Raw genomic sequence first — 18,405 nt, forward strand, 5'->3', positions numbered from 1 at the left:
GTGGGATCAGCTGTGACTGGGGACACTAAAGCTTCAGGGAAGGGAGACATCCTGCTCCTTGCATTACCAGTCACCCTCAGAAGCGAGCTGGACATCCCTGATAAAGCCCTGGCACAGCCCCAGCTGGACACTGGTGGCAGGGATGCTTGGACAGTCCCAGGTGACACCTGGGGACCTCAGCTGGGCCAGGTGTGAGCCCTCAGCCCCGATTTCAGCCTCAGCTTCTTGGCACTTGAGACTCCTTGAGTGAGACATGTCCAGGGAGCACCTCCAGTTCCATCATCCCAGAGCTGGGCAGAGAGCCTGCCCACCCTCCTGCCCACCTGTCTGCCCAGCTGCTCACCTGCCTGCCCCTCCTGCCCACCCACCTCCCTGCAGGTGATACACCTCCAGCAAGCACGGGGCACTCCAGTTCCCAAAGCAAGGGAGCCTTTCCCTGTAGGATTTTCTTCCTTTGTGTACAAACCCTGCCTCAGGAGAGCAGTGCCGAGTTTCTCCTGCCCAGGTGTGTTGCTGAGGACCCGTGGTGCTTCTCCCAGTAAATCCCATCTCTCTCTTTCCTGTTCCCACCTGGCTCCCCCCCCAGACGCAGCCTGGCTTTTCGGGCGCAGGTTCAGCGACCGCTCCTCGCTGTCCTCGGAGGATCAGTCCCTCTGGAAATACCCTGGTTTGGTTCTCTTCAATTTTATTTTCATATTTTTTATTCTGCCCTCTGGCCTTATTCTGGACTAAAATACATCCACCAGTTTTCCATCTTTCTGGCACGGGAACTAATGAATGTATGTGTCCTCACTGAGCCATCGCCACCCGTACTAACCCCGGGAAGAGTCTGGTGGGATGAAGAAGAATCTCAGCTGCAGCTCCCACGTGCTCCTGGGTGCAGTTAGGGAACCTGGGGGGGTTGGACTCATTCCATTTTACCCCTGAGGTGGAGATGAAGGACCCAGTGAGGCCAGGAGGAGGTGACAGCATTCCCTGTCCCATCCCACCTCCTTCCCTGCTGCCCCGTCTCTCCCCGCAGGTGCTGCTGGTGCCGTCTTCCCTCAGAATCCCTAAATAAACTGGGCAGTGCCAGCCTTAGGGAAACCTGTCCCCAGGGCCCCAGTGCCCTGGGGGTGGCACACAGCCTCCTGGCCTTGGCTTCCTTTGGGAGCCTCCCCTTCGGAGCACGGCCGAGCGCCGGCTGCCGCGGGACAGAGCTGGATGTGCCAGCCTCGTGCAGGGAGGGCTTTTCCTTGGGGTGCTGGGCAGGGAGTCTGGGGAATGTTGGAAAAACGTGTGTCTGGAGGGAAGTGGTGGGTCTGGGAAGCGAGGTCCCCCTCCAGAGCTCATTGCAGGGTAGGTCTTGGAGAAGGAGAGCACAAAGGTGGGAAGTACTGAGTTGGGAAATGAGGGGTGGAGCACCAGGAAAAAATGGGGAATCCTTAGGGAAAAAAGCGTGGCCCAAGGGAAAAAGAAACCTGTAGCAGAAACCCATCACCCCAGTGAGTTACTCTGCAGTCAGATCCCTGTGAACCCTCCACAGTGAGATTCCCAAACTGGAATTGCAGTTCTGAAGCTGAAAAAAAAAAAAATCTTGCAATAGAATAGATGGTGTAAAATTCCAGGTGCATGGATGAGCACTGTAGGGAGCAAGGAGCAGTGGGAAAGACTGGGATTCACCTTAGGGCTGTGGAAACAGCCAAGTTGCCAGAATGATTCCTTCTTATTCCTTCTTCCACTGGAAATATGTCCCTGTGGATCTTTCAGTCCTGAGTCATTGTGCCAGAGGAGCCCTGTGTGTCCAGCTGGGATTTTCCAGAGCAGGGATTGCTGGTTCTTCCATTCCCAAAGGAGCTCTCCTCCTCCTCCATTTCTGAGCTTTCCTGTCTCTGCATCTTTTTAACCCATTTGTACATTAATTTCTTATGCACAATCCTGAACACCTTATCTCCTGCCCAAGGAGGATCATCTTGTATGGAGTGGCAGCAGGGGGATGGAATAAAGCCAGCCTGGTTGGCTGGGGACGGGGCTGCAGCCCTGGCATCCCACTTTCCATGATGGAGGGGAGCATTCCCAAGGCTCCAGGCAGGTGAAGGGGCCTCCCCTGGCTCTGGGGGTGACCCTGGGGGCAGGTGTGGGGCACAGACAGCTGCTCAGGGGATGCTGGGCTCCAATTCCAGCCAGGTGTGACCACAGGGCTGGAGAGATCCCGAGGAGCTTTGAAGGCAGTTCAGGAGCTGGTGCTGGGACTCCAAAGGACATTCCCATGTGGTTCCCCAAACCAAGGGGAATTGGCAGCCAGAGGAGGATATTTCTCAGGTTAGGGGGGGTCTCTGATCAGTCACAGTGGTCATGGAACAGGCTGGGAGCAGGTGAGGCCACTCTGGGGCCAGAGTCACCAGTTCAGGCATGGAGGAATCAGGAATGAATCCCAGAAAGCCTGGGTTGGGAGCGACCCTAAAGCTTATCCTGTTCCACCCCTGCCATGGCAGGGACACCTCCCACTGTGCCAGGCTGCTCCAGCCCCAGTGTCCAACCTGGCCTTGGGCACTGCCAGGGATCCAGGGGCAGCCCCAGCTGCTCTGGGCACCCTGTGCCAGGGCCTGCCCGCCCTGCCAGGGAACAATTCCTGCCCAATATCCTCAACCCCAGTATTTTCAACCAAACAGGGAACTGCCCCTGGATCCCTGGCAGTGCCCAAGGCCAGGTTGGACACTGGGGCTTGAAGCAGCCTGGCACAGTGGGAGGTGTCCCTGCCATGGCAGGGCTGGCAAGAGATGATCTTTAAGGTCCCTCCCAACCCAATCCCTGTATGATTCCATGCTGCCAGGGCTCAGCTCCTGGTGCTGCCCCCGCACAGTGAGCCGAGCAGAGCTGAGCTCTGGGAGCAGAGCTTCAGGTGCCAACATTGACCTGCTCACCTGGGCTCCTGCTTTGGGCTGTGAAGGTCCCACCCAGGCAGCAGGACTGGAGCCATGAGATGTCTGTGAGGGTGGAATGGCCCTGGAAGTGCCCAGTTTTGGCTCTCCAGGAGCCGGGTGGTGGCTCCAGGTGGGATGAATCACGCAGCCGCTCTCTGCGTCAGGCAAGATGCTCAGATAAGGTGTTCAGAGGCACCTGCATCACCAGTGCTGGAGTTCTCCATGGGCTGGGCATTAATCCAGCATGTTCAGCACCAGCTTAAAGCTGCTTCTGCATTAAACAGGCCTTAACTGCTGGCACGAGGTGGGACAGTGCTGGTGGCACTGGGACAGTTGGGATGGTGCTGCTGGGATGGTGCCAGTGGGACTGGGATGGTGCCAGTGGGATGGTGCTGCTGCAGGCATCCAGTGGGACAGGGATGGTGCCAGTGGTATGGTGCCAGTGGGGTGATGCTGCTGTGCTTGTGCCAGTGGGACAGGGATGGTGCCAGTGGGACAGGGATGGTGGCAGTGGGGTGGTACCAGTGGGATGGTGCCAGTGGGACTGGGATGGTGCCAGTGGGACAGGGATGGTGCCACTGGGATGGTGCCAGTGGGATGGTGCCAGTGGGACTGGGATGGTGCCAGTGGGACAGGGATGGTGCCACTGGGATGGTGCCAGTGGGACAGGGATGGTGCCAGTGGGATGGTGGCAGTGGGGTGGTGCCACTGGGATGGTGCCAGTGGGACAGGGATGGTGCCAGTGGGATGGTGGCAGTGGGGTGGTGCTGCTGTGCTGGTGCCAGTGGGATGGTGGCAGTGGGGTGGTGCTGCTGTGCTGGTGCCAGTGGGACAGGGATGGTGGCAGTGGGACAGGGATGGTGCCAGTGGGGTGGTGCTGCTGTGCTGGTGCCAGTGGGACAGGGATGGTGGCAGTGGGGTGGTGCTGCTGTGCTGGTGCCAGTGGGATGGTGGCAGTGGGGTGGTGCTGCTGCGCTGGTGCCAGCGCTGGCGGAGCTCCGCGGGCCGGTCACTCTCTCCTGGCAGAGCTCCGCGGGCCGGGCCGTGCCCTCACTCTGCCCCGTGTGTCGTTGCAGCTCCGGCCTTGCCCAGCACAGTCCGGCAGCGCCTGGTGGAGCCGCAGCACGGCCACGGATCGCAGAGGTTGGTAGAGAGTCTCGTGCCGGGGCAGCCCGAGGCGGGCCCCGTGGCCCCGCTGCGGGCGGGCCGAGTGTCCCTGCGCCGAATGCACAGCCTCAGCTCCGGACAGTCCTTCAGCTCCGACCTGCCCGGCTCCAGCCCATCGCCTGCCTCCACCTCCTCCACCTCCTGCTCCTCATCCACCACCACCGCACCTGCTCCTGCTTGCCATGTCCACCCTATCTATTACCATCACACCACCTCTTATTTCCTCCAGATGGATTCCATCCCCGACCTGCCCCCTCCTGATGTCACCTCTGGAGTTCGCTGTCGCACTGGGAGCTTTGGGTATATTGCTGTTTCTTTTCTAGCTGCCTCCTGCCTGCCGTGCCTCAGAGCTGATGCTTGCTGGGGTGCTCTTTCTCTCACGTTCCTTCTGCCCTTTTCTTTTGGGCCTTTGTTCCACGATTTATCCGCTTTCGTTCCTTCCGCTGCTCTCCCGAGCCGCTGGAGCCTCTAAGGAGGATTCCGTGGGCCATCCCCACGCCCACGAGCTCAGTGGGGGCATTCCCAAGGTGCTCTGGTGTTGTTTTACTGCAGCTGAGCAAATGAGAATTCCCAGGTGCTCGGTATTCCCTAAACAAGGGGATGTGAGGAGGTAACAGAACTGATCACCAAACCTGGCTGATTTGAAGCCTGGACCTCCTTGGGGTCCTCACGAGTGAATTGCAAAGGGAACATGATGGGTGGGGACCACGAGGTAGCAGTTGGAGAAATTTGGGATTGTTTTCAGAGGTGCTGGAGTGGCAGTTCAGGAATGTGTTCTGGAGTGACTCCGCCTCTGGTCTGGTAGGGATGAGGAACGGGGGTGTTTTGGCTAAGGAATGTCTGAGGAGGGACTTGGAGCTGCTTTTGTTGACTTTATCTTGGTCCCTTTCAGCTGGCTCTTTGGAGAGCTGGCACATCCTGGGGACTGCTTATCCTCCATCCCTCGATCCCAGAGCTGTCCCAGCTCACGGGGCTGCTGACAGGGAGGAGCAGGAATCCTGCCTGGTGCTCCAAGGGGGCCCTGACAGCCCGACAGGAATGTTGTGTGTCCCAAGCACAGCATCAGGCTCCTGGGGTGGCTTTCACCCGAGTGACATCCCAGCTGTCCTCATCCCACGGCGTCGGGGGTGCAGCCAGTCCCAAGGTGTTGTGTCCCCGTGGGATCCCCCTGGGATGTGTGCTCGTGGCCTCAGGTGTGCCAGGCACTCGATGCAGGCAGTGGGAAGGCTGTGATGGACCAGGGAATCCTGTCCTTGCCAGGTCATTCCGTTTCTGTTCCATGCTTTCTCCATGGCAAAATTAAAACCAGTCTGCTGATGCTCAGTACTGGGGAGCAGACTGCTGGGAGAAGGCTGCAAGTCTCTAGGGGAGGCAGAGGAGAGGGGAAATGTCCTTCCACCATCATTTCTCCAGGCAGGGAAACATTCCCAGTCACCACATCTTCACCCATCGCAGCACGTTGTCCCATTGCCCCCTTACCTCAGGTGCTGGGATCTCTCCTGGCCTTGTTCACAGTCTCTGGTTTGGATGTTGCACCCCCTCCCTGCCCCGTGTGTCTCCAAGCTGAGCAGCCCCAGGCACATTCTGGAGTCTGGAATACCGAGGGGGAAATTCCTGCACCTGCTCCACAGTGGAGAATTAAAGAGCAGCATCTCAGTTAATTCCGTAATGGTTGGTTGGGGATGATGAGAAGCAGTGTAATTAATTAATTCCTACCAGTGGGAGCTCAATTGCAGCTGTCCCAGTTTGACTGGTGAAAGCTGGGAATGCTGCTGGTCCCTGCTTCCATTGCCTCCCTCCCTCTGCAGGAGGGAGGGCTCATCCTGGCAGCCTGGGGCTCATGTCCTGTGTCCAAAGCAGCTGTTTAAATGTGATTATTCCCACTGAGGCCCGTGGCACATGGAGTTCCTGCCCGGGACAAAGCCTGATCCCTGCAGCCCCCCGAGAGTGGCAGAGGGAGACGGGATCCAGTGCGGGGAGCCCAGGGAGAGAAGGGGACAGTGGCAGAGGTCGTTAGGAGGGAACGAGTGGGGCCTGCCCTGGTCAGAGCCCAGCTGGTCACCACTGGGTGCCAGCAGGACAGTCCTGCCCCTGCTCCCGTGGCAAAGCCCGGCCGGTGCAGGGGAATGGTGGAGTCAGAACCTCCCCCGATGCACCACAGCAGGCAGCTCCCCTGCCCCATCACCCCTGCTCAGCCCAGCAGCAGAAATGAAGAGCTGGGTGCCCAAAGACGTGGCTGTGTGGTGTGCTGATAATTGTTTCATCCAGCTGCATCACTAGCAGACCCTGCTAAAAGCGCCGCTGCCGGGCCCGTGGATTGCTGCTCCTCCTTGACATCCCCGGTCCTGGAGGCCTTTCCTTACACCCCTCAGCCTCCCGGGGAGGCAGGCAGGACAGTGGGGAGCCTCAGAAAGGCCTTCCAGGGAGTCACTCCAAGGACCAGAGCAGAACCCCAGAGAGTCCTGGCTCCCTTGGGAGGAGGAGTGTGCCACCCTGGTGGCGGGGGCTGCTGGAGCCTCTCCCCCATCCAGCAGAGCCAAGGCTGGGCAGGGCTCGCAGGAGAAACATCTCCAAGGAGCTGCCCCCGAGCGAGGCTGGGGATCGCTGTCTCCGGAGTCCTGCCGGGGTTATCCTGGCAGGGAGCCACTCCCTCAACTCCTCACTCTCTGCTTCTCTTTTGCAATTGGCTTCAGAGGATCCGGCGCCAATAAGGTCAGAGCGGTTCCGGGCCGGAGGCGGCTGCGGGATCGGGGGGTCCCCGGGGGGAGAGGGGCTGGAGGGGCTGTGTGTGCACAGAGGTTTCTGCTGCCAGTGCCTGCCTCGGGTGGGTAAAACCGATGGAGATGGGAGTGTAGCACCAAATGCCCGTGCCCAGGCCCTTCTCCAGCCGGGAAGGGAGGCGGCAGCCAAAGCTCAGGGAAGGGAGAGAGTCAGGAGTCCAGGGAAATGAGTAATTCACAGCTCTTGCAGGGTGGAAGGGAGGAAGCTGCTGTTGGGTCTTCATTTGAGGCTGCGCCAAGCTCAGCCCCACAGCAAATTTGGGACTTTGCCTTAAGAAAAGCCTTGGTCCCTGGTGCCACGTGCACGGAGCCCGGCAGCCGAGGGTGCTCCGAGAGCCAGACACAGAGGGTGAGGCAGCCAGGGCTCTGTGGCTGCTGGAGCACACCCAGGGCAGCTCCTGGGCCATGCCGGGCTGGAGCCCAGTGGGAACACCCAGAGGAATCCCTCATGGGCTGCAGGGCTGGGGAAAAATAGGTGTTGGTTCTCCATCCTCCTCCTGCTCCTCCCCTGCGCCTCCTCCACTCCCAGGCTTCCTGTACTCCAGGCTTTCCTTATTCCATGCTTTGCTCTCTGCTTCTTCTGTTCACCATCCCCATCTCCTCGCCCTCCCTCCCAGCTCGGGTGGATCCTGGTGGGGTGGGAGGGAGCCAGGAGGAAGCAGATCCATCCTGCCTTAGGCAGCTGAGTGCTGGCAGGGTCGCTCTGTGGAGCTGCTGGCGTGCCTGGATCCATGGAAAAGAGCAGGGAGCACTGCTGGCATGGAGGAAGGCTCGGGCTCCCAGGTATTTCCTGTCCAGTTGCTGCTCTGTGGTTTCCAGGAGGGATGAGCTGTCAGGGGCTCCTGCTGCTCTGCAGAAACACTTCCTCTGATCCCTTCCCGGGATCCCATCAAGGCCAGCCTGTCCTGGGATAGCTTTTCCTCTTGAAAATGTGCCAGAACAGTTCAGGAGCATGATCCTCATGGAAATCAGTGGGATATAGGCCAGGCCTAGGCTGAGCCTCATCTGGGATGATGGCAGTATCCTGGGAATGCTCTTTCCTTCCTCTTGTCCTGGCATGGACTCAGGAGTGTCCACTCCTCTTGCTGCCTCTGACCCAGCCCGTGTGATCCCAGGAATCCTGTCCCCGCTGTTGCGCACTTCCTTGTGGGATCCACCAGGAAAAGGCTCATTTGGGGCTGAAGAAAACCCCAGAAGTTCCTGGCCATTGGCGTTCAGCTCCCGAAATCAGCCCCAGTAGGAATGCAGGAGGTCTCTGTGCCAGGTGTCCCTTGGATTGTCCCTGGCGTGCTGGGTGTCTCCTGTGTGCCAGGATGTCCCCGGAGCCTGGCACAGCAGGGTGGGCACTGCTGCTGCTCTGGTGGTGCTGCTGTCACCAGCTCTTCCCTGTGTCCTTCAGGAATATATTCCTGACTTACAGCTGGAGAGATTGTGCATGAGCAGAGCAGGAATATTTGGGAGTTGTGCGCTCTTGGGCATCAGCTCCTTCAGTCCCCCCGGATGAGCCCCGAGGGGTGACCTGGGGCTCCAGGGAGGTGGAGCCCATGTGGTGCATCCACTGCAGGGCCGAGGACCCCAAAGAACAGCCACAGCAGGAGTGGGGACACGGACCCCGTGCTGCAGCAGGAGCGGTCCCAGGAGGTGTCAGCGAGGCCCTGCCCAGCTCCCGCGCTGTGGGACCAGCTGTCCTGGGATCGGGTTCCCAGCGTCTGCTCTCGGGCAGAAAATCCTCCTGGAGCAGGGCACGGCTCTCCGTCTGCTGTCGTCATTTTCTGCACACGCTGCCAGCACTGCAGGACTGCTTTGGTCCCTGCTGGATTGAAACCTGCCAGGCTTGCGGGAGAGGGAGCAGCTCTCTGGAGCCCAGCAAGGAACACTCACGCTCTTCACACATCCTTGAAGTCTCCTCAGTTGGAAAAAAATCCATTTTCTCCTGTATTTGCTGCCCTCTTGCTGTTTGAAAGGGTTTATATCACCGACCCTCAGCCGGATCTCTCCTGTGGGATTGTGGCAGCCAGAAGGGATGGGTTGGATTTCCTGGGAAAGAAGATTCTTTGGTGGAGCTGGGACACTGACTGTGCAGGCAGCAGGTGTTGCTCTGCCCCCATCCCCAGCCAGGGCACGCGGGGTCCCTCGGGGCTCTCCCACCTCCTCCACGACCCGAGTCCAGAGTGGACACTGCATTCCTGCCAGGATCTGATCCTACCTGGCCCTGACCCTGGCTCTGACCAGCACCGTTCCCGTGCCAAGGTTCTGCCCCACAGCCTCGCTCCTTCTCCAGCTCTGCTGGGACCCAGCGCCGGCCACTCCCGGCCTTGGGCTGGTGCCGACCCCTGCAGCCAAAGTCTGCTTTGTTCTCCTGGAAAGGGGGCACTTCCCAGGGGTTTGTGGAGGAAATAAACCTCTGGAAGTGGGTGTTCTACCCTGGTGGCATCTCAGCAAGGGCCCAGCATGTGCAGGTGGGGGCTTCTGCCACCTTCCCTGGGAGAGGAGTGTCCAGGCAGGAATTCCCCTTTGCAGGTGTGGTAAGCCCTGAGTGAGAAACATTTGGGAAGGGCAGGAGATTCCTGAATTCCTTGAGGGAGCTGGAGGCTGCGATGGCAGTGACATTCCATCTGCGGGCACTGGCAGCATCCCGAGGTGTCCCAGCCCAGGGGTGTGGCTGTGTCCACGTTTTGGAGTTGGCTCCAACACCCTGAGTTCAGCCCCACCGTGTTCCATGGCTGCTGCTGTTCCCCAGTGACCCCAGTGACAGCCGTGGGCCACCAGCCATGCCCGTGACCTTCTGCAGTATCCGCTGGTGGCCCTGGGAGCTCGGTGCCTCCACACGTGTGACCGTGGCAGTTGTGTCCCTCGGAGGGGCTCCAGCTGCTCACTCAGAATATCCTGGGGTTTCACACCACTGGATTGTTCCGTTCTCCCGGCGGCTCAGCCGGGATGTGGCACTCGGACACCGCCGGGCTGGGCTCCATGAGAGGACAAGGACCATGCCAGCAGTGCCCAGGGCTCTGTGCTGCTGGGGAAGAGGAGAGCTGAGGTGTTCTGCACAGCTGGGCTCCCCCGGGAGATCCAGGGCTGAATGCCAGCCACCCACAGGATCCCCTTTTCCTCTGTGTGTTCCTGGAGCTGCTCAACGAGGGCCCGGCTTTACTCCGTGAGTTCTGTTAAAGAAATGCTCTTGTTCCAGAACGAGGAGAATGTTCTGGGCCTGCCCAAGCTCCCCATGCCAGGACAGCCAGAACTCCAGCGTGTGCCATCATTTCATGGAGAGCAGTGAGGAGTGCCTTCCTCAGAGGGCAGGACTGGGACCGGCGCTGGGAAATGTCTTTGTTGGTGACAGGGACACGGATCCAGGGCAGCCTCACGCCCTGGCAGTGACACGGAGCTGTGGGCACACTCTGCAGGAAGGGATGGGGCATCCAGAGGCACCTGGACAGGCTGGAGAGCTGGCACCGTGCCAGCCTCGGGCAGCTCAGCAGGAGCTGCTCAGCAAGGCCCCTCAGGCTGGGGGCAATGCCAGCACAAACACAGCCTGGGGAGAAGGGACTGGGAGCAGCCCTGGGGAGAAGGAGCTGGGCATTGCTGGGAGAAGCTCCACAGGCCCTGGCCACGAGCACTGGGACCTGGAATCCCTGTGCCCTGGGCTGATCCCACAGTGTGGGCAGCAGGAAAGGGATGGGGATTGTGCCCCTGTGCCCTGCTCAGGTGAGAGCCCACCTGCAGAGCTGCCCCAGCCCTGTCCCAGCCCAGGGAGGAGCTGGAGCTGCTGCAGAGAGCCCAGAGGAGGCTCCAGGATGAGCAGAGGGCTGGAGCAGCTCTGCTGGGAGGAAAGGCTGGCACAGCTGGCATTGTTCACCTGCACAGGAGAAGCTTTGGGCTGAGCTCAGGGTGGCCTTGCAGGGCCTGGAGGAGCCCCAGGAAAGCTGGAGAGAGACAATTTCCAGGGGACGAGGGAGAGGACACAGGGAATGGCCTCAAAGTGAAAAATTACAGGTTTAGAGCAGATATTAGGAAAAATTTCCTCCCTGTGAGGGTGGGCAGGCCCTGGCACAGGGTGCCCAGAGCAGCTGGGGCTGCCCTGGATCCCTGGCAGTGCCCAAGGCCAGGTTGGACACTGGGGCTGGAGCAGCCTGGCACAGTGGGACGTGTCCCTGCCATGGCAGGGGTGGCACTGGGTGGGATTTAGGGTCCCTTCCAGCCCAAACCAGTGTGGGATTCCTGAACATCTCTGCAGTTCTGCCTGGACATCTCCAGCTCTCTTGAGGAGGTTTTCCCTTGTCTGGCCGGTCTCTTCAGCTGCCTCCAGGCTGATGGTGGTGGTGGTACCGTAGCAGATGATCTGGGGGCTCCGTGCAGCGCCAGGCAGGTTTGGTGAGCCATGTGCAGGGGTCTGTGCCAGGAGCAGAGATCAGGGGGGCTCCAGGGCGAGGAACAGGTCAGCACCTCCCATCTCTTCTCACCCCTTTTGCTTCTCTTCCCCTCGCTCCTGTCCTTTCCATCTGCCTCCCATCCCGCTGTGCGTGGGGCAGGGCCGGGGCCCCTCTCTCACCCCATCCCGCTGCCCGGGCAGCCTCTGCCTCGCTGTGGCATCCCTGGGGAGCCCCGGAGCCCGGGGGAGGGGGGCCAGCAGCCATCCAGCCGGGAGGAGCGAGCTGTGACTTGTCATTTCCCTCGTCCTCCTGCCTCCCGCGCTCCAGGGAGCCGCGTTGGCCGTCACCGGTAGGCACAGGCTGGGCACAAACCACGTGCAGCGGCGGGGCTGGGCATGGCTTCGTGTGGGGACGCCAGGCTCTGATTCCTGCGCGGGGATGAGAGGCTGGCCCCGGCTGAGCCGGGCAGGGGCAGGGGCGGGGGGTTCGGGGGGCGCGGGCGCACACACGGACGTGGCGAGGGCTGAGGGACCCTCCAGGGAACCCGGGGGGACACCGGGCTTGGGGCGAGCTGGCAGCGCTCTCGGGTCCCCCCGGGATCCATGGGGAGGCACGGATCCCATCCCGAAGTGAGGGATCCCCCAGGATCCATGGGGAGGGACAGATCCCATCCCAGAATGAGGAATCCCCTGGGATCCTTGGGGAGGTACGGATCCCATCCCGGAATGAGGGATCCCCTGGGATCCATGGAGAGGAGCAGATCCCATCCCAGAGTGAGGGATCCCCTGGGATCCATGGGGAGGTACGGATCCCATCCCGGAATGAGGGATCCATGGGGAGGGACGGATCCCATCCCAGAATGAAGGATCCCCCAGGATCCATGGGGAGGAGCAGATCCCATCCCAGAGTGAGGGATCCCCTGGGATCCATGGGGAGGAGCAGATCCCATCCCAGAATGAGGAATCCCCCGGGATCCATGGGGAGGAGCAGATCCCATCCTGGAACGAGGGATCCCCTGGGACCATGGGGAGGAGCAGATCCCATCCTGGAACGAGGGATCCCCTGGGATCCATGGGGAGGAGCAGATCCCATCCTGGAACGAGGGATCCCCTGGGATCCATGGGGAGGAGCAGATCCCATCCTGGAACGAGGGATCCCCTGGGATCCATGGGGAGGAGCAGATCCCATCCTGGAACGAGGGATCCCCTGGGATCCATGGGGAGGAGCAGATCCCATCCCGGAATGAGGGATCCCCTGGGATCCATGGGGAGGAGCAGATCCCATCCCGGAATGAGGGATCTCACTGGATCCATGGGGAGGAATTGATCCCATCCCAGAATGAAGGATCCCCCGGGATCCATGGGGAGGAATGGATCCCATCCCAGAATGAGGGATCTCCCTGGATCCATGGGGAGGAGCAGATCCCATCCCAGAATGAGGGATCCCCTGGGATCCATGGGGAGGAGCAGATCCCATCCCAGAATGAGGAATTCCCTGGGATCCATGGGGAGGCACGGATCCCATCCCAGAATGAGGGATCCCCTGGGATCCATGGGGAGGAATGGATCCCATCCTGGAACGAGGGATCACCTGGGATCCATGGGGAGGAGCAGATCCCATCCTGGAACGAGGGATCCCCTGGGATCCATGGGGAGGAGCAGATCCCATCCCAGAATGAGGGATCTCCCTGGATCCATGGGGAGAAATGGATCCCATCCCAGAATGAAGGATCCCCCTGGGATCCATGGGGAGGGACAGATCCTATCCCAGAATGAGGGATCCCCTGGGATCCATGGGAAGGGACGGATCCCATCCTGGAACGAGGGATCCCCTGGGATCCATGGGGAGGAGCAGATCCCATCCCAGAATGAGGGATCCCCTGGGATCCATGGGGAGGAGCAGATCCCATCCCAGAATGAGGGATGTCCCTGGATCCATGGGGAGGGATGAGCCTCTGTCCCGGTTCCCTGTCCTCGCTCCCTCGAGCAGCTCGGGGTGAGTCCCCGGCCGGGCATCCCTGACGCTGGGGGCACAGAGAGGGGCAGAGCCGGGGGTGGGCAGGGGCTCACCGCCAGCCTCTCCCGGGGTCTCTGGGGTCCCCTCGCCCCCTCAGCCGCTGCTGCCGTCCGTGTGTGCGGGCCGGGCCGGGCCGGGCCGGCGCTGACCCCTGTCTGTCTCCGCGCTCTCCACCGCAGAGATTTAACTCGCTGCGACTCCGACTCCTCCATCCCGCACCTGAGCGACCACCAGCGTATCCCCAGCTCGGCGCCCAAGCTGCTGGCTGCCCGGCCCACGCTGCTGACCAGGTCCATGGAGGAGGCTGTCCCCGGGCCCCCGGGCCCCGGCGCGCCCACCCCCAACGGCGGCAGCCGGCACGGGGAGCCCTCCGCCCTGGCGGCTTTGCAGGAGCGGCTGCCCGAGAGCCCCATGGTGATGAAGAAGATGATGATGGTGAACCACGGCATGGAGAAGTCCTCCAGCCTGGGGGAGATCAGCCACCCGACGGCCGGCAAGCCCAGCCACTCGGATTCGTCCCGGTCGCACAGCCCCAGCTCCACCGACCCCGACACCCCCTCCCCCATCTCTGACTGCCGGCCCAGCGGCGCCAGGAACACCCGCATCCCGCAGCTGGCCGCCAAGAAGAGCCCGGGGGACGAGGACAGCAGCCTGACGGGCGACGAGGTTGACCTCGGCCAGAGCAAGAAAAAGTTCCCCCTAAAGATCTTCAAGAAGCCCAAGAAGTAGGGGGGGGACACCCCCGGACGCGTCCCGCCGGGCCCGGGGCCGGCCGTGCACCGGGAACGCAGCGCGGCCCCGGCACCCTCCGCACCCCGAGTCACCCCAGCGCCGGCACGGGAGGAGCTATTTAAACTTATTTATTTCCTCATCTCCGAGACGAAGAAGCGCGACGCCGCCGGCTCCCCGCGAGAAGAGCCCCTGGCCTCCCTCCGACCGCTGCGGTCCCGGCTTTGCTGTGCATGGCTTCCAGTTACTCCTGCTCTGCTCAGCCACGCGGCCTTTGGGTTTGGTTTCAATGTGGTTTTATTTTATTTTTTTTTTTTTAATTTTGTTTTATTTTTTTATTGTTGTTATTAATTTGTTTTCCTGCCTCCTCCAACTTTTGCACAGGCTGAGGGAGGGTCGGGGCGGCGCCGGCCGCTCCGCGCTCCCCCCGGGGTGACTCCGGTCGCAGCGGTTCTCCCTCATTTCCCCGAGTCACTTTTCCACCGCGGCCCTGGGAAGGGGATCCCCGCGAGAGCAGGAGCAGGCAGGGCTCTGCCCTTGCCGGTACTTGTGCGCTCCCCGAGGGGACGGCGCTGCCCCGGCTGGGGAGGGACGGGACACGCGGAGCCCCCGGGCACCCTCCGCAGCGCCCCGCACTCCTCCGAGTGCCCTGCCCTTGGCTGAGGAAGGAGCCCGCTGACAGGGACAGCGAGGGAAGCACCATCCCGAGGGGTGCTGGTGCAGAGCCAGGTCCGGCCGCCACATCCACACGGAGAGGAGAGGAGAGGGCTCCCGGGAGCAGGGCTCCTCCTCTGTCCCCGTGTCCCCTGTCCAGGCCGGGCAGGGCCAGAGGGAGGGACCAGGCCACAGCGGGGCTCTCCAGGGCAGGGGACAGGCTGTGCCTGGCTGGCAGGACCATGACAGAGTCCTCCCCTGGGGCAGGCCGGGGCTGGGGGCTCTGTGCCCCCGCAGGAGGCTCACTGGGGCAGTGTCGGTGTCCCCCTTGCCCTGAGGCCACACGCCGGGGTGTCCCTGGCTGTGCCAGCCTGACCCGGGGCTCAGTCCGTCCCGAGCCGCTCCCAGGGGCTCTCCCGTCCTCCCTCAGCACATTGGGGGTCACATCCTGCTGCTCACCTCGGGCTGTCCCCGGCACAGCCCGGCCACTCAGGGGGTCCCCACTGAGGGCAGCAGCTGTGGCTGAGTCCCGCTCCCTGCGGGGGCCGAGCCCGTCCCGAGGGATGAGCCCTGCCCCATCCCCGGGGCTCGGCCTTGCCCCCCTCTCCCAGCTCCTCCAGGAGCATCCCCCAGCCCCGGGGCTGCCAGGGGAGCCCCCAAACCCCCTCCCAGCCCAGGGTCCCTGTCCTCACCACCCCTCCATCCCCAGACCACCATCCCACACGTCCCTGGGGGTGGGCGGGGGGCTGCTGCCGAGGCAGAGGAGGATGCACGATGGGGGGAGGAGGAGGAAGAGGAGGCCGGGCCGGATGCCGAGAGCCCCTGGGGCCTTGCTTTATGCCAGAGTAATATATTTGTGTCTTGACAATTCAGGAAGGGCTACAAAGGTGTTTTTTTGTTCCGTAGGTGGGAGTTAAACAATTCCACTGTTGCTTTGGGATAAGTGAAAAATTCCTCTCAATGACTTTTAAGTGCCTGCATTTCCCTGGGGACGGGGGGACGCGCTCGGCCCCACAACCGGGGCTGCTGCCTGGGCACCCCAATTCATGGGCACCCCGATTCGTGGGCACCCCAATCCGTGGGCACCCTGATTCGTGGGCACCCCGATTAATGGGCACCCCAATTCCGTGGCTACCCCAATTCCGTGGCTACCCCAATTCTGTGGCCACCCCAATTCTGTGGGTACCCCGATTTGTGGGCACCCCAACCCGTGGGCACCCCGCTGTCACGGGCAGGGCCCCACGGGAGTGGGGCCAGCGGGGTCGGGGTCGGGGCCGGAGCTGCTGGTGGTGGCAGAGACCTGTGGATGCTTCTGGAGAAGGGGTTGGGGATCCACCAAACGGCAAACTGTTGACGCATCTGCCAACTCTTGATTTAAGGTGGTTTTTGTTTTTTGTTTTTTTTGTCATTTCATAAAACTTTTCAATCCAATAAAGCATGTAGTCTATTTTACGAGCCCCTGGCTGCTGCTCTCTTCTTGCAGCCCTTCCCAGGCTTCCAGCACAGTGGGGTCGGGGCACTGCTGCCTGCTGGGGATGTGTTCCTGGCCAGGTCGGTGGGGACAGAGGGACACCACGGCTGCCCCCTGCACCAGGGCCCTGCCATCGTCCTCTGCCGTGGGAACTGGATCACGGCTCCACAGGGACAGTGGATCCACCCCAGGGACATCCTGGCACTGCCACTGCCGTGGGGACACTGCTGGCAGCCGGGACAGGGACAGGCAGCCACCCCCAAACTGCTCCAGGAGACGGGACAGCTCCGTGGGCAGCGGGTCACAGAATTCACAGAATCCCTGGGTTGGAAGAGACCTCCAAGAGCATCGAGTCCAGCCCAGCCCCAACACCTCAGCTCAGCCCTGGCACCCAGTGCCACATCCAGGCTTTGTTAAACACACCCAGGGATGGTGACTGCACCACCTCCCCGGGCAGCCACTCCACAACTTTATCACCTTTCTGTAAAAAACTTTTCCCTGATACCCAGCCTGTGTTTCCCTTGGTGCAGCTCGAGGCTGTGTGCTCTGGTTCTGTCAGTTCCTGGAGAAGGAGCCCAAGCCCAGCTGGGCACAGCCACCTCTCAGGAGCTGTGAGAGTGCTGAGGTCAGCCCTGGGTCTCCTTTTCTCCAGGCTGTTCCTCTCCGGTGCTCTGACATCTCCATCTGCACTCCCTGTCTCGGCACTGCCCTGCTCGGGGGAGCTGCCGCTGCCCGCAGCCCCTCTGCCGTGTCTGGGAACTTTCTGCCGTGTCTGGGAACTTTCTGCCGTGTCTGGGAACTCTTTCTGCCGTGTTCGGGAACTTTCTGCCGCTGCCCGCAGCCCCTCTGCCGCTGAAATCACATTTTCCAGGGCACAAATCCGCCTTCCCGAGCCCTCCCGGGGGCGAAGCTCCCGCACAGCCTTCGGCCTCATTCAAACCCCGCAGCCCCTGGGGGGGGGGTCCTCGTTAGCCTGGCGCTCATTAGCGCTCATTAGCGCTCATTAGGGCCGGCTGCCTCCGCGCGGGCATCCAGGGAATCTCCAGCGGGCTCTGGCAGCGCCGGACAGGGCTCAGGACATGTGGACAGGGCTCTGGACACCCAGGCAGGGGTCAGGACACATGGACAGGGCTCAGGACACCCCGGGTAAGGCTCAGGACACCCTGGGTGGGGCTCAGGACACCCCGGGCAGGGCTCAGGACACGTGGACAGGGCTCAGGACACCCGGGCAGGGCTCAGGACACCCCGGGCAGGGCTCAGGACACCCTGGGTAAGGCTCAGGACACATGGACAGGGCTCAGGACACCCGGGCAGGGGTCAGGACACCCGGGCAGGGCTCAGGACACCCCTGGGGCGGTGGCACTGCTGTGTCCCTGCCCTTGGCGCTGGCAGTGGCTCTGTCCCCAGCCCTGCTGGCAGGGACAATGTCCCATTTCCCTGCGGGAGCAGGGCCCAGGGCTCCTGGGCAGGGCTCAGAAGTGGTGCCAGGGCTCTGGCCCTGCCGTGGGAGCTGTCCTGGGCAGCAGCGAGGCTTTCCTTTCCCCTGCAGCCCCCTGGGCAACGAGCCAGCTGCTCCACCTGCTCCTGCCTTCAGAGCAGGGTGGGCAGAACTCAGAGGAGAAGAACTTCAGGGCCAACATCTGTGGGTGCAGCTCGGGCTCCAGCCAGACCAAGATGCCATTTGGGATCATTTTCCTTCTGTAGGCCCTTTTCCAATAAAACAGAGGCAGCACCCCGGCCTTATTCCCATCTCCTGGTCGGCTCCAAACATTCCCTGTGTCCCATCCTTGAGGGGAGGGCTCTCTGGGCTGGCTCTGAGCAGGACCAGGCTCACCTGGTGCATTGGGCACCTTCCCAACCACCTGGGGGCTGAGGAACCCCCAGTGGTACCCGGCTTGGAATCTGAGTGGAGCCAGTGCCCTCACCTGGGAAGGGACAGAGGCCCATCCACAGGCAATAAAAAAGGGAATTTCCGGCTCCTTTGAGCCCTGGGATGTCTCTCTGAGCCTCTCAGGGTCAGCCTCAGCCCGGGGGCAGCTGCCCTGCCGATGGTTCATTGTCCTGTGCTGGAGCAAAGCCCAACATTTCCAGCGTGGTGCCACATTTGGCTGTGCCAGCGCGGGGAAGGGGCACCTCGCAGGCTGCAGTCACAGGCAGGAGATGCTCTCCTGCCAGCCTGGGCTCCCCAGGGCCACAGCTCCTGCTTCCCGGGGCGCCCCGAGCGCGGCTGCCGGAGTTCGGGGCTGGATCGTGCTCAGAGCTCGGCAGTGCTGCAGATCCGTGGAATGGTTTGGGTCGAAGGGACCCCAAATCCA

At 61.9% G+C, this 18,405-nt stretch overlaps 1 protein-coding gene across 17 annotated transcripts in view; it reads left to right on the top strand.

Annotated features, from left to right (window-relative positions):
* The window catches only part of STIM1 (stromal interaction molecule 1), an 82,923-nt gene that overhangs the window by 57,657 nt on the left and 6,861 nt on the right, over nucleotides 1–18,405 (top strand). For 5 of the 17 annotated variants that reach the window (XM_054003894.1, XM_054003887.1, XM_054003906.1 and 2 more), the window contains 3 exons: nucleotides 587–667; nucleotides 3,980–4,370; nucleotides 13,416–16,074. In XM_054003894.1, the coding sequence (XP_053859869.1) occupies nucleotides 587–667; nucleotides 3,980–4,370; nucleotides 13,416–13,965 (1,022 nt within the window). In that variant the 3' untranslated portion in view covers nucleotides 13,966–16,074. Of the gene's footprint in view, nucleotides 1–586; nucleotides 668–3,979; nucleotides 4,371–6,763; nucleotides 6,783–13,415; nucleotides 16,075–18,326; nucleotides 18,339–18,405 lie in introns of those variants that run through there. The other 12 variants (XM_054003974.1, XM_054003979.1, XM_054003947.1 and 9 more) reach the window with 11 other exon arrangements.

This window comes from Vidua macroura, chromosome 2, assembly GCF_024509145.1.
Source record: "Vidua macroura isolate BioBank_ID:100142 chromosome 2, ASM2450914v1, whole genome shotgun sequence".
NCBI classification, from domain to species: Eukaryota; Metazoa; Chordata; class Aves; order Passeriformes; family Viduidae; genus Vidua; species Vidua macroura.